This window comes from Falco punctatus (assembly GCF_963210335.1).
Source record: "Falco punctatus genome assembly, chromosome: 4".
Lineage (NCBI taxonomy): Eukaryota > Metazoa > Chordata > Aves > Falconiformes > Falconidae > Falco > Falco punctatus.
In genome coordinates this window covers 45,984,197-45,994,859 of record NC_137583.1, presented here as the reverse complement: position 1 = coordinate 45,994,859, position 10,663 = coordinate 45,984,197, and the positions used below count along the sequence as shown (strand labels likewise).

Below are 10,663 nucleotides of genomic sequence, written 5' to 3'. Positions count from 1 at the left end.
CCCTGACTTGGCAGCACTGGGGCTCTCCTGGGCAGCAGACCATGGCACCCACCTGCCTGGAGCAGCCCCTGCAGGTGCTGGCGAGCCCTGGTCCAGCCTACCCTCCCCCAGCAGCTGTGGGACCAGCAGCCCCCTGCCCCTGGTGAAGGAGCCCAGCGGGGGAACATCCACATATTTATTTGCTTTTCAAACCACAGCAGTTCCAGGCATTGCCCAACAGACGTATTCACAGCCTGGAGATCCCCCTCCCAAAAAAACCTCAGGCCACAGCCCAGGGCTGCTGCTCCTGGGGACAGAGCTCTGCCCTGGCTCCCCCCCGCTGTGCCAGCCCTGGCAGCGCCCGGACCCTGCGCCCCCACCCCAACGCCCACCCTCTACTTCAATCCGTGCAGTATTTACAGTCTCCACAATGCCCAGAGCCCTGGCCCTGGGCAACCCCCCCTCCCGACACCATCCCCCCTTGTCTGCCCCCACCACCGACTAGTGGTGCAGGATGGGGGGGCTACGACGACCCCTCCTGCATGGCTCTTGCAGGACCCCCAGCATCCACAAACCCGCGCGCAAGCCAGGAACCATTGTCCCACGGCAGCCCCTGCCCCCCAAGACCCCTTGATCCAGCCCCCCCAAAGCCCTTCAGCACCATTTGTTCCCCCCACCCTGACAGATGTACACTTCCAGAGCCAGAATAAATTAAACCCCTCCAAAATGTCAGCACCTGTGTTGGAGAGAAAAAGAAAGTCCAAAGTGCTCAGAGTCACCCAGACCTGCCTGCCGGGGGTGGGGCAGAGCCCCCCACACCTTGGCTGGCTCAGGGTCCAGCGTGACTGCGCTCTGCCTCGTGCTGCTCCGTCACCCCAACGCCAAAGACAGCCCCATCCTGATGCCCCCCAGCAGAGAGGGACCTTGGCATCACAGACCCCCCCCCCCAGCCGGGGTAGGGGACCGGGGCGGGCTGGACGCGGGGAAGGCAATGGAGGCTCAGTCCTTAAACCTCCGGCTGGCTTGCATTTTCTTGTAGTAGTGGTCCACCTCGCTGTCCACCTGCCCGTCCCTCTCCGCCGGCTTCCTCCGCAGCGTGGACTCCTGGCTGGCCGTGCCCAGCAGCCCCTCGGGGGGGGTGTCCCCCTGCTCCCCGCCGCCCCCCCCCGCCGCCCCCGGGATGGTGGCCAGGCTGCCGTAGCGTGGCTCGTCCTGCTCCATGTCACTGACGGAGGAGCCAGGGGAGACGCCGGCGCTCTTGGCTGGGCGGAAGGCGCGGAAATCCTTCCCCAGCTCGCCCAGCTCGTAGGCGTCCGGCCCCTCTGGCCCCTTTGGCCCTGATTTCCACTCCCAGGGCCCGTTGCCAGCGGAGAGGTGGACGATGGGGTGGTGGGGGGCGTGGGCGTCAATGGTGATGATGCTGGAGCTGTCCCGCTCGGAGGGCGAGCGGTACTGTGAAGAGTCAGAGCTGGTAGAGGACGAGGACGTCTCTGAGTGCTTGGGGGTGACAGAGACGATGCTCTGCTGCTTGGACATGGCGATGACCTGCATCAGGCGCGGGGGGTTGGCCACCCGCTGCGCCCCCCCCTTCTCCGCCACCATCACCCACTTGGCTCGCACGGCCGCCCCGCTGCCGGCCGGGACACCGGCACCCGCCTGGCTCTCCTCGGGGATGTGCACCAGCTGCGAGGCGCCCGGCCGGGGCTGGATGAGGACACGGGGCCCCATGGCCGCCCGCTCGGCTGAGCGCGCTTGCACCGTGGGGTAGAGGGAGGGGGGGACATCCTCGCCGGTGTCCCCAGCACCCCGGCCATGCGCCGCCTCCTCTGCCAGTGTCATGCTCCGGCCCTCCAGTGATTTCTGCTTCCACTCGGTGATGAGCTGCTTGGAGCGGGAGGCATCCACAGGGACGTGGATGGTCATGTGGCGCCGCGCGGGGTCGTCCATGGAGGGGGTGTTGACGCGGGGCAGGGTGTTGCTGAAGGTCACCATGTTCTCCTTGCCCATGGGGCTGCGGGGGGCCAGCAGGTCCACATCCACGCTGGCCCGCTTCAGGCTGCCCAGGGAGTTCTTCTCCCGTGGCACCGGCCGCGCCGCCTCCTCCAGCCGTGTCTGTGGGTTGAGCTCGTCGGTGCTCACCGACTTGTTCTGGTGGTAGACAGAGTCGTGGCCCCGCTGCGTCAGCGCCCGCAGCGCGTCCTTGGCCGGCGCCGGTACCGGGACTCTCTCTGTCGGGGCGCGGAAGTTGCCGACGGCGTGGTAAGCCTGTGGGAGGGGGAGCATGGGGTGAGCACAGTCCTGGGTGCTGCGGCTCACACCGAACATCCTTCCCTGCCGAGCCGCTTCCGAGGTCAGGGACCAGCACCCACCAGGTAGGCGGCAATGCCGGAGCCGATCAGGAAGCCCACATAGACGTCGGCGGGGTGGCTGCGGTACTGGGTGATCTGGGTCAGGCCACAGATGCCGGCGGCGATGGCGAAGGCGAAGACCAGGATGGGCTTGAGGAGTTTGGTGCTGTCCGAGATGATGGAATTGAAATACATCTAGCAGTGGCGGCGGCGGCGATGATGGGGCAGGAACAGGCTGTTAGTCGCGGCTGGTGGCACCGGCACCCACAGCCATCACGGCACCGCAGCCTCCCCCCTCCCTGGCCATGCGTCGAGCTCTTGGGTGCACGAGGAGCTGCCAGTGCCTGAGTGTGCACACCTGCGTGCACACCCCCACAGCGAATACGGGCACATGCGTGTCAGGCAGAGCTTGTCTGTGCACAGGAGGGCGCGTGCCAGCAGGACAGGGACGCTGCAGCTCGGCAGCTCACAGTGTCCCCAAGCCAGCACACGCAGGGCCAAGAGCCAGGCAACGCCAGGAACTCACCGACACATAGACGGCAGCAAAAGCCGAGAGCGTCGCGTGCTGGGACGGGAAAGTCTTCCTGCAGGGGAGATGGAGGGGGGGGCACAGTTGGGAGGGGGCAGGAGGGCTGGCATCACGGTGCGGGTGTCCCCCTGCCCCAGCATGTACCTGGCAGAGAGGATGGCGTGCTTGTCTGTGCCCGAGCAGATGTCCTGGGTGATGTAGGGGTTGGCATCGCAGGGGGTGCCCAGCAGCGTGTAGTTGGGCTTGCAGACGGTCAGGAAGAAGGGAGCGTGGTAGCCCGTGGCAAGCTGGATAACGTCCGTCACCAGGGCCGTGGCACAGAGCCCGAACACGTGGACGCCTGGAGATGGCCGGAGCAGGACAGTGGGTCACCCCTGTCCCACGCAGGGCAGCCAGGGCCCCCCCAGCCCCGGGGCACCCACAGGCGCTGGGAAGGGTCAGCTCATTGTCTGGGGTCTGGGCTGTCGCATCCAGCGTGCCCCCGCGTTCCCTCCAGCCCCGGGCCCCTCGGACCAGCCCCCACGGCAGGTCAGGTTCCTGCCCGGGCTGCGGCACAACGTACCCACAAACCTTACGGTCCGGCGCAGGAAGGAGTTGAAGTTGCAGCCGCCGGCGTTAATGCTGCCCTCGGCACTGGCGCGTCCCTTCAGCCGGGACTGCAGGCAGTACACGATGCCCTCCCCGACCATGATCTAGGGAGGAACCGGCAGCTCAGGGGGTGCTGCCCCGAGGGGCTCGGGGGGGTCTGGGCTGCTGGCGGTGCCACCCCATGGGTGCAGGGCACCACCAGGCTCCCCACACTGGTCCCCTAGTGATGCTGGCACCGGGACCCCAACCCCTGGCCCCAAGCCCTGGCTCTGCTGCTGGGCAGGCTCCATCTCACCCCCCCGCAGCGGGATGAGCCCCAGGACACACCGAGGCGGCTGGCGCCGCGAAGGCCAGGCTGAGCAGCATGAGCAGCGGGATGAGCTCCTCGTTGGTCTCCACGTAGGGCATGGAGAGCGCCCGGTCGTAGCACTGGAAGCCCACCTTGGCTGGCTTGAAGAGGTCCGTCAGCTCCAGGAAGTAGAGCGTCACGATGGAGGAGGCCACGATGGGCAGCTGAGGGGATGAGAGCGTCGGAACCACCGCGCTGCCCAGTACGGTGGGCACCAGCGTCGTGCAGCCCCACTGGGAATGGGCAAAGGCCCTGACTCTGCCATGCCAGGGCAGGACCAGGGCCTGGGGAAGCAGCCCCCAGCTGAGCCCCCCACCCACCCCACACCCACCTCCACGAAGTAGAAGCAGGGCAGGAGCGTCATGCTGTCCTTGGGAGCCCTGGCCTTCTCCTTGGGGGGGATCATGGTCCTGGGGCAGGCGCCGGGGTCCCGCTGGGCTGCACCTCCACCCTGCCGTGGGGCAGCAGCGTCACCTCCAGCCCTCGGCCCTACGGGGGTTTCGGGCAGCCCCCAGGCTCACCCCGCTGCCCCCCTGCAGCCGTCCACTGGGGAGAAGCTCTCGGTACCGGGGGCTGTCCCTGCTCCCCCCAAGGCCCCCCCAGCACCCCAGTGGGGTCCGGCTGAGCCAGAGGCTGTGACAACAGGTGGGGTGGAGGCTCGGCTGTCGCGACAGGCAGGCAGCGAGGCTGCTACGGAGGGCGTGGAGAGGGGGTGTGCCACCCGCAGAGCCGAGCCGAGAGTGGGGGGCCCCGGGCATCCCCCCAGCCCCCCAAAACGGCCACCGAGCTCCGGGTGCAAAGAGGGGGGGGTGATGACGAGGATGGAGCAGCAGGGGGTAACGGTGGGGGAAGCACTACCGGGGGACAATGGTGGGGGGGGAGCACCACCGGGGGGCAACGGTGGGGGGGAGCACCACCGGGGGCAGTAGCGGGGGGCTGCGGCGGGGGGCGGCAGGGCTCTGCCCCGCAGGCCCGGAGGGGCGGGCGCTCCCGGCCGTGCCGCAGCCGCGGGCGGGGGTCGGGGGGGTGGAACGGCCCTTTGTGCAGCCCCGCGGCCGCCGCCCCCCCACTCACCTCTGCGGCGGCCGCCCGGGGCGAAGCGGGGCGGGGGGCGGCGGGGGCGGCGGGGGCGGCGGCCGCGGGGCTCCCCGGGAGCCGGGATGCTCCTGCCTCGGCGGAGCGCGGGGAGCGGCGGCTTCCTCCGCCCCCGCCCCCTCCTCCTCCTCCTCTTCCTCCTCCCCGCAGCCCCCCGCCCCGCCCCGCCCCCCCCCGCCCCTCTCGGGGCGCCGAGCCTCCGCGGGCCCGGGGCCGGGGTGCTGGGGGGGGCTGGGGCTGGGGGGGGTGATGGGGGGTATGGGGGGGGGGGCGGGGCGGGGGCGAGACAAAAGGCGGGCGGGGCCGAGGGCAGAGAGCAGGACCGACCCCCCCGCAGCGCTTTGACCCCCGCAGCGCTCTGCCCCCCGGATCTGCCCCGCCTCGGCTCTGCAGCAGGCACCGGGGGGAGGGTCCCAGCGCCCCCCCCCCGGCCCCCTCCCCCAGCCCAGCCCTTCCCCACCACGTGCTGCGGGAGTGGGGTCGCACCACCCCGCGGGGACTCTCCCCCCCGCCCCCGCCGAGCTCCCCCTCCCTGCGGCTGCCAAGGCGGGGGTCCCGCAGCACGGGGGGTGCGTGACCCCCCAACCTACCCCCGCCCCAAGCTCCGCCGTCCCCTGGCACCCCCCTGGGGTCTGCACCCCTGCACCCCCCTCCCCGCGGGCCTCGGGGCGAACCCCTGCCCGGAGAGCCAACCTCGGCTGGAGCCCCGAGACCCCCGGGTCCAGGGCTGGGGAACCGGGTGCCGAGCCGCTTTGCCCTCCCCCCCCACCCCTCAGGGGCTTCAGCACCTCTCGAGGCAGCCCTGCCCCCCCTTGCTGCCCCCGTCACTCCCCCCTTGCTGTCCCCCCCTTGATGCCCCTTTTCCCCTCCGCCCGCCTCCCCTTGCTGCCCTCGCTGCCGCCCTTGCTGCCCCCCCTGCCCTTGCTGCCCCCCCTTGCTGCTCCCCCCTTGCTGCTCCCCCTGCCCTTGCTGCCCCCCCTTGCTGCCCCCCCCTGCTCTTGCTGCCCCCCCCTGCTCTTGCTGCTCCCCCCTGCTCTTGCTGCTCCCCCCTGCTCTTGCTGCTCCCCCCTGCCCTTGCTGCCCCCCCTGCCCTTGCTGCCCCCCCGCGCCGTGCAGCCCGCTCCCAGCCCCCTACCCCACACCCTGTGCCCCACACTCACCACCACCCACCCCTCCAGGGTCCCGTCCAGGCTCTGCGCCCCCCCCCCCCCCCGCCCCCCGCTGCCCTGGCTCCATCTGTGCCCCTCGGCGGGAGGAGCCCCCCGGCCCTTCCCCGGCTCAATCCCGGATCGCTGGAAGCCGCGATTAAGCCGCTTCTCCCAGCGGAAAATCCCCCTCGGGGCCGTCGCACGTGGGGACAGCGGGGAGCCGCAGCCACCTCCGCAAAGGGACCCCCGAGGGCCGGGGCACCCCCGCACCCTCCGCGCCGGGGGGCCGGGGGCGGGCTGGGGGCGCGGGGGGCTGGGGGGTCGGGCGCGTGGTGCAGGAGGAGGAGGAGGAGCGGGAGGGTGGGCTCCGACCCCTGCCCGGTGCCCCGGAGCCCCGCTGGGTCCCGGCTGCGCTGGCGGGGGCACGGCGGAGCCTGCGGGCCGGGCTGGCGGCGCCGGGGTCCATCCCGGCGAGGAGTGGAAGCAGCGCGACCCCGGCCCCGGCCCGGCTGCTGGGGGAGATCCGGGGCAGGGGGGAACCTGGGGCGGGGGTGGGGGCTCCGGGGACGCGCCGGGAGCCGCGGCGGTGGCTCCGCTTAGTGGCACCAGGGAGAAAGGCAGAGGGGACTGGGGATGCCACTGCCACCCCTGCCACCCCCCCCTGCCACTGCCACCCTGCCCCTACCACCCCCCCACCACTGCCACCCTGCCACTGCCACCCCTGCCACCCTCCCGCCACTGCCGTCACCATCCCTGCCACTGCCACCCCTGCCACCCCTCCTGCCACTGCCACCCCTGCCACTGCCACCCTGCCACCCTCCCGCCACTGCCATTACCATCCCTGCCACTGCCACCCTGCCACCCCCCCGCCACTGCCATTACCATCCCTGCCACTGCCACCCTGCCACCCTCCCACCACTGCCATTACCATCCCTGCCACTGCCACCCTGCCACCCTCCCGCCACTGCCATTACCATCCCTGCCACTGCCACCCTGCCACCCTCCCACCACTGCCATTACCATCCCTGCCACTGCCACCCTGCCACCCTCCCGCCACTGCCATTACCATCCCTGCCACTGCCACCCCTGCCACCCCCCTGCCACTGCCACCCTGCCACTGCCACCCCTGCCACCCCACTGCCACTGCCACCCCTGTCACCACCACCCCTGCCACCGCCATCACTACCCCTGCCACCGCCACCCCTGCCACTGCCATCACCACCATCCCTGCCACCACCACCCCTGCTGCTATCATCACCAACCTTGTCACCGCCACCCTACCACCCCTGCCATCATTGCCATCCCATCACTGCCATCCCTGCCACCCTTGCCATTACCATCATCCCCTGCCACCGCCACTCCTCCAGCCCTTGCAGGAGCTTCCCTCAGGGCAGAGGTCTCCCCTGGGGACACCCACCAGGTGCTGGTGGTCCCAGCCCCACCGTCCCCATCCTCACCAGCCACAAGGGCAAACCCACGGGGGATGCTCAGCTCTGCTCTGGCAGCCCTGGGCACCCACCGAGCCAGCACCCACCACCACACTCCCACCGACCCTCCCCGGCCAGCTGGGTGGGGGTCCCTGGTGCAGGGGGGCTGGGGTCAGGCCCAGGTGCTGCTGTGCGTGCCAGAGCCTTCACGTGCCAAGAGCCAGATTCAGTTTTGGCTTCGAACAGCGGCGCAGAAATCCCCGGCCGCGGGTGCCAGGGCCGGCAGCTGGGACAGGCTGTTTCCTCCCTCCCGCGCTGTTTATGCTGGGAACTCTTGACCCCTTTTATAAGCTGAATATTTAAAAACACTGCTCTGCCCACGCCACGGAAATTCCCCCTGCTCCCCCTGCGCTGTCCCTTCCTGCTCCCCCCACCGCCCCAGAGCTGGCGATAAAAGCCAGCCCCAGCCCTGGCCGAGCAGCGCCTGCCCCACAGCCACCCCACAGCCATGGGGCTGAGTCCCGCTCCCGTCCTTGCCCTGCTGCTGCTGGGAGCCACGGTGGATGGTGAGTACACCCCCCTGCACCCCGCAACGGGGACAGGCTGGGGCAGCGATACCCCCAGCACAGTGGGGGGTTCCTGCCCAGTCCCCCCAATTCCTGCCTCCATCTGCAGCCAGGTGCTGCAGCGACCCACGGGGAGGGGTTCAGGGACCCCCGGAGGGGACCGCTGAGTGATCCTGCCCCTGTGTCCTGTTGGGTGGTCTGGGGCAATGCCCAGCTAACCCGGCCTCTCTCCTACCTGCATCAGGGCAGCCCCGGGGACGGATCCTGGGGGGCCGCAAGGCTGACCCCCACGTGATGCCCTACATGGCCTCGCTGCAGCTGGATGGGCAGCACGTCTGCGGGGGCTTCCTCATCGCTGAGCAGTGGGTGCTGAGCGCTGCCCACTGCACCGAGGAGACGTGAGTGCCGGGGGGGTTGGTGTGGGGGCTGCTCTGTGCTGGGAGTGCGTGCTGGCCTCAGGTCAAATCCTGCTCCGCAGCCCCAACCCCAGCACCAGGGATCTGCTCCCACCTGCGGTGAGGGTTGGGCAGGGGCTGCCGGACCCCCAGGAGCTCCCAGCACCCCAGTTCTGTGGCGGGTGCAGCGACACCCCTAGCCCTGTGTGCCCCATGGGGTGGGCAGAGCTCCCATGCCCCACACGCTGCCTCTCTTCCAGGGACGGCAAAATCTTCCAGGTCCTCCTGGGCGCCCACTCGCTGACGAAGCCGGAGCCCCACAAACGCCTGTACCGGGTGCGCGCGCAGATCCCCCACCCTGGCAGCAACATCCACAACAACAAAGACGACCTCCTCCTCCTCCAGGTGGGCTTGGGGCTCCCGGGACCCTCCTCCCTGCCACCCGCCAGGCACAGCCCCACTCCCCCAAATCGCTCTGCCCCTTGGGACCCCACGGGGTCACTGATGGCGGCAGGATGAAACCCTCAAGGCTGGGCTGGGACTGCTCGGCTCCCCTGTCCATCCTTCCCCATCCCATGGGATGGTCCCTGCTTCCCGCACCAAAGGCCTTTGGGCTGCATCCAAATGCCTCCACCTTCTCCACGGTCCTCCTGGCTGCAGCTCCTGCCCCAATCCACGTCCTGGGAGCTGTGGGGGGAAGGCAAAGCCCCGAGCACGACCAAGACTGGGGCCACCCCAGCGCTGGGGCTGAGCTCGCCGTGCCCAGCTGGGTCCTGGGTGGCAGCTGGTCCCCGCTGACCCAAGTCCCCTCTTGCTTTGTGGCAGCTGGAGGAGAAAGCGGAGCTGAACGAGCACGTGCAGGTGCTGCCATTCCAGCGGGAGGACAGGGACGTGGCGGCCGACACGGTGTGCAAGGTGGCAGGCTGGGGGACCACCAGCCACAGCGGCCACCGGCCGGACGAGCTGCACAGCTTGGAGCGGCCGGTGATCAGCCGTGATGTCTGCAACCACCGCACCCGCCACGACCACACCATCACCGAGAAGATGATGTGCACCGACTCCCGCAAGAAGGACACCTGCAAGGTAGCATTCACCCCGGCCTCCCATCACCTCCTGCCCCACTGCCCCACGGGCTGGGGCTGCCCACCTCCTCAGGGGTGGGGGAGTGGGGTGGGGAGTAACACCTGCAGCCTGGAAGAGGGGAAGTGGCTGTGGGGCAGGATGGGGCTGCGGCCCCAGGGTGATGGGGGCTCCTTGTCCCGTGTTGGCCGCTGCAAAGCAGCTCTTGTGAGCCCGCAGACAGGGACGGGGCCACGGGCATGACTTGCTGTGCCCCAAGGGCTCCCGCTGATGGGTCTTGCTGGGTCACCAGTGCCCACGCTGAAAGCCCCCCCTGCCCGCCCCACAGTGTCCTGGCAGAGCTGGGGGTCCAGGCTGTCAGCAGAGCAAGGGCAGGAGCGAGGGCTGGCGGGGCAGGGCAGGACCCCACCCCACGGCTCCTGCGTGTGAAGCCCATGGCTGAGAGCCCCCAGGGGCTGGCGCTCTGCCCCTTGCAGAGCCTTGGGTCAGGGGGGGCCCCCAGCTCCAGGGTCGGGGGGGGACACAGGCTGGGTTGGGCCAGCAAACCCTCAGCAGGGCTGATGAGCCTTGGTCCCACAGGGAGACTCCGGTGGCCCCCTGGTCTGCAACGGGGTGGCCGAGGGGGTGGTCACGGCCGGCTCCCGCGTCTGCGGCAACTACAAGAAACCTGCCATCTACACCCGCATCGCCCCGTACGTGGCCTGGATCGACAGCGTCATGGCCTCTGCGGCTGGGGAGGGGGACACTCGCTGAGCCCCCCCCCCAGGGAGCCGGCCCCACGCCACGGCTTGCTGCTGCCGGCACGGCCAGAGCACCCACGCTGCGCTCGGGGAGAGCCGCACCGCTGAGCACCGGGGGTTCCCACCGCTCCCCAACCTGCTCCTGGAGCGTCCCCACATCCCAGAGGGGGACTGGGCCGGGGAACCAGCGAGAAACCAGGGGAAGGGTGTCCCTGGCCCCCCACTCACAAAGTACAGGGCCCAGCTGGGGTGGGGCGGGGGGTCACAGCCCCCCATGCTGGTGCGAGCCACAGGCTTTGCTGGACGTGCCTGTCACGCTGACTGCGACCTGCTGCAATAAAGCGATGGCCATTTCTGCACAGCTGCTGGGGTGTTGGGGGGGGTCTGCACGGGAGCCCCCTGCCCAGGGAGTGCAGGCG

General features: G+C 70.2%; 2 protein-coding genes across 4 annotated transcripts; one reads left to right on the top strand and one right to left on the bottom strand.

Annotated features, from left to right (window-relative positions):
• Positions 1 to 161: 161 nt before the first annotated feature.
• Positions 162 to 7,730, bottom strand: PLPPR3 (phospholipid phosphatase related 3). Of its 3 annotated transcripts, none has more exons than XM_080384103.1 (8): positions 7,494 to 7,730; positions 4,125 to 4,244; positions 3,772 to 3,957; positions 3,419 to 3,548; positions 3,001 to 3,196; positions 2,854 to 2,911; positions 2,349 to 2,522; positions 162 to 2,244 (listed from the first exon to the last, which is right to left on the bottom strand). In XM_080384103.1, the coding sequence occupies exons 2-8, from the start codon at positions 4,197 to 4,199 to the stop codon at positions 979 to 981; spliced, it is 2,085 nt and encodes a 694-aa protein (XP_080240229.1). In that variant the 5' UTR covers positions 4,200 to 4,244; positions 7,494 to 7,730; the 3' UTR covers positions 162 to 978. The 3 variants fall into 3 exon arrangements, with proteins under 3 accessions (XP_080240229.1, XP_080240230.1, XP_080240228.1); XM_080384104.1 differs by having other exon boundaries at positions 7,556 to 7,730; XM_080384102.1 differs by lacking the exon at positions 7,494 to 7,730 and adding an exon at positions 4,868 to 5,650.
• A 160-nt stretch (positions 7,731 to 7,890) lies between these two features.
• LOC308062528 (complement factor D-like) lies at positions 7,891 to 10,605 on the top strand. The gene is made up of 5 exons (XM_080384175.1): positions 7,891 to 8,029; positions 8,274 to 8,427; positions 8,685 to 8,829; positions 9,250 to 9,507; positions 10,084 to 10,605. The coding sequence occupies exons 1-5, from the start codon at positions 7,972 to 7,974 to the stop codon at positions 10,255 to 10,257; spliced, it is 789 nt and encodes a 262-aa protein (XP_080240301.1). The 5' UTR covers positions 7,891 to 7,971; the 3' UTR covers positions 10,258 to 10,605.
• Positions 10,606 to 10,663: the final 58 nt, after the last annotated feature.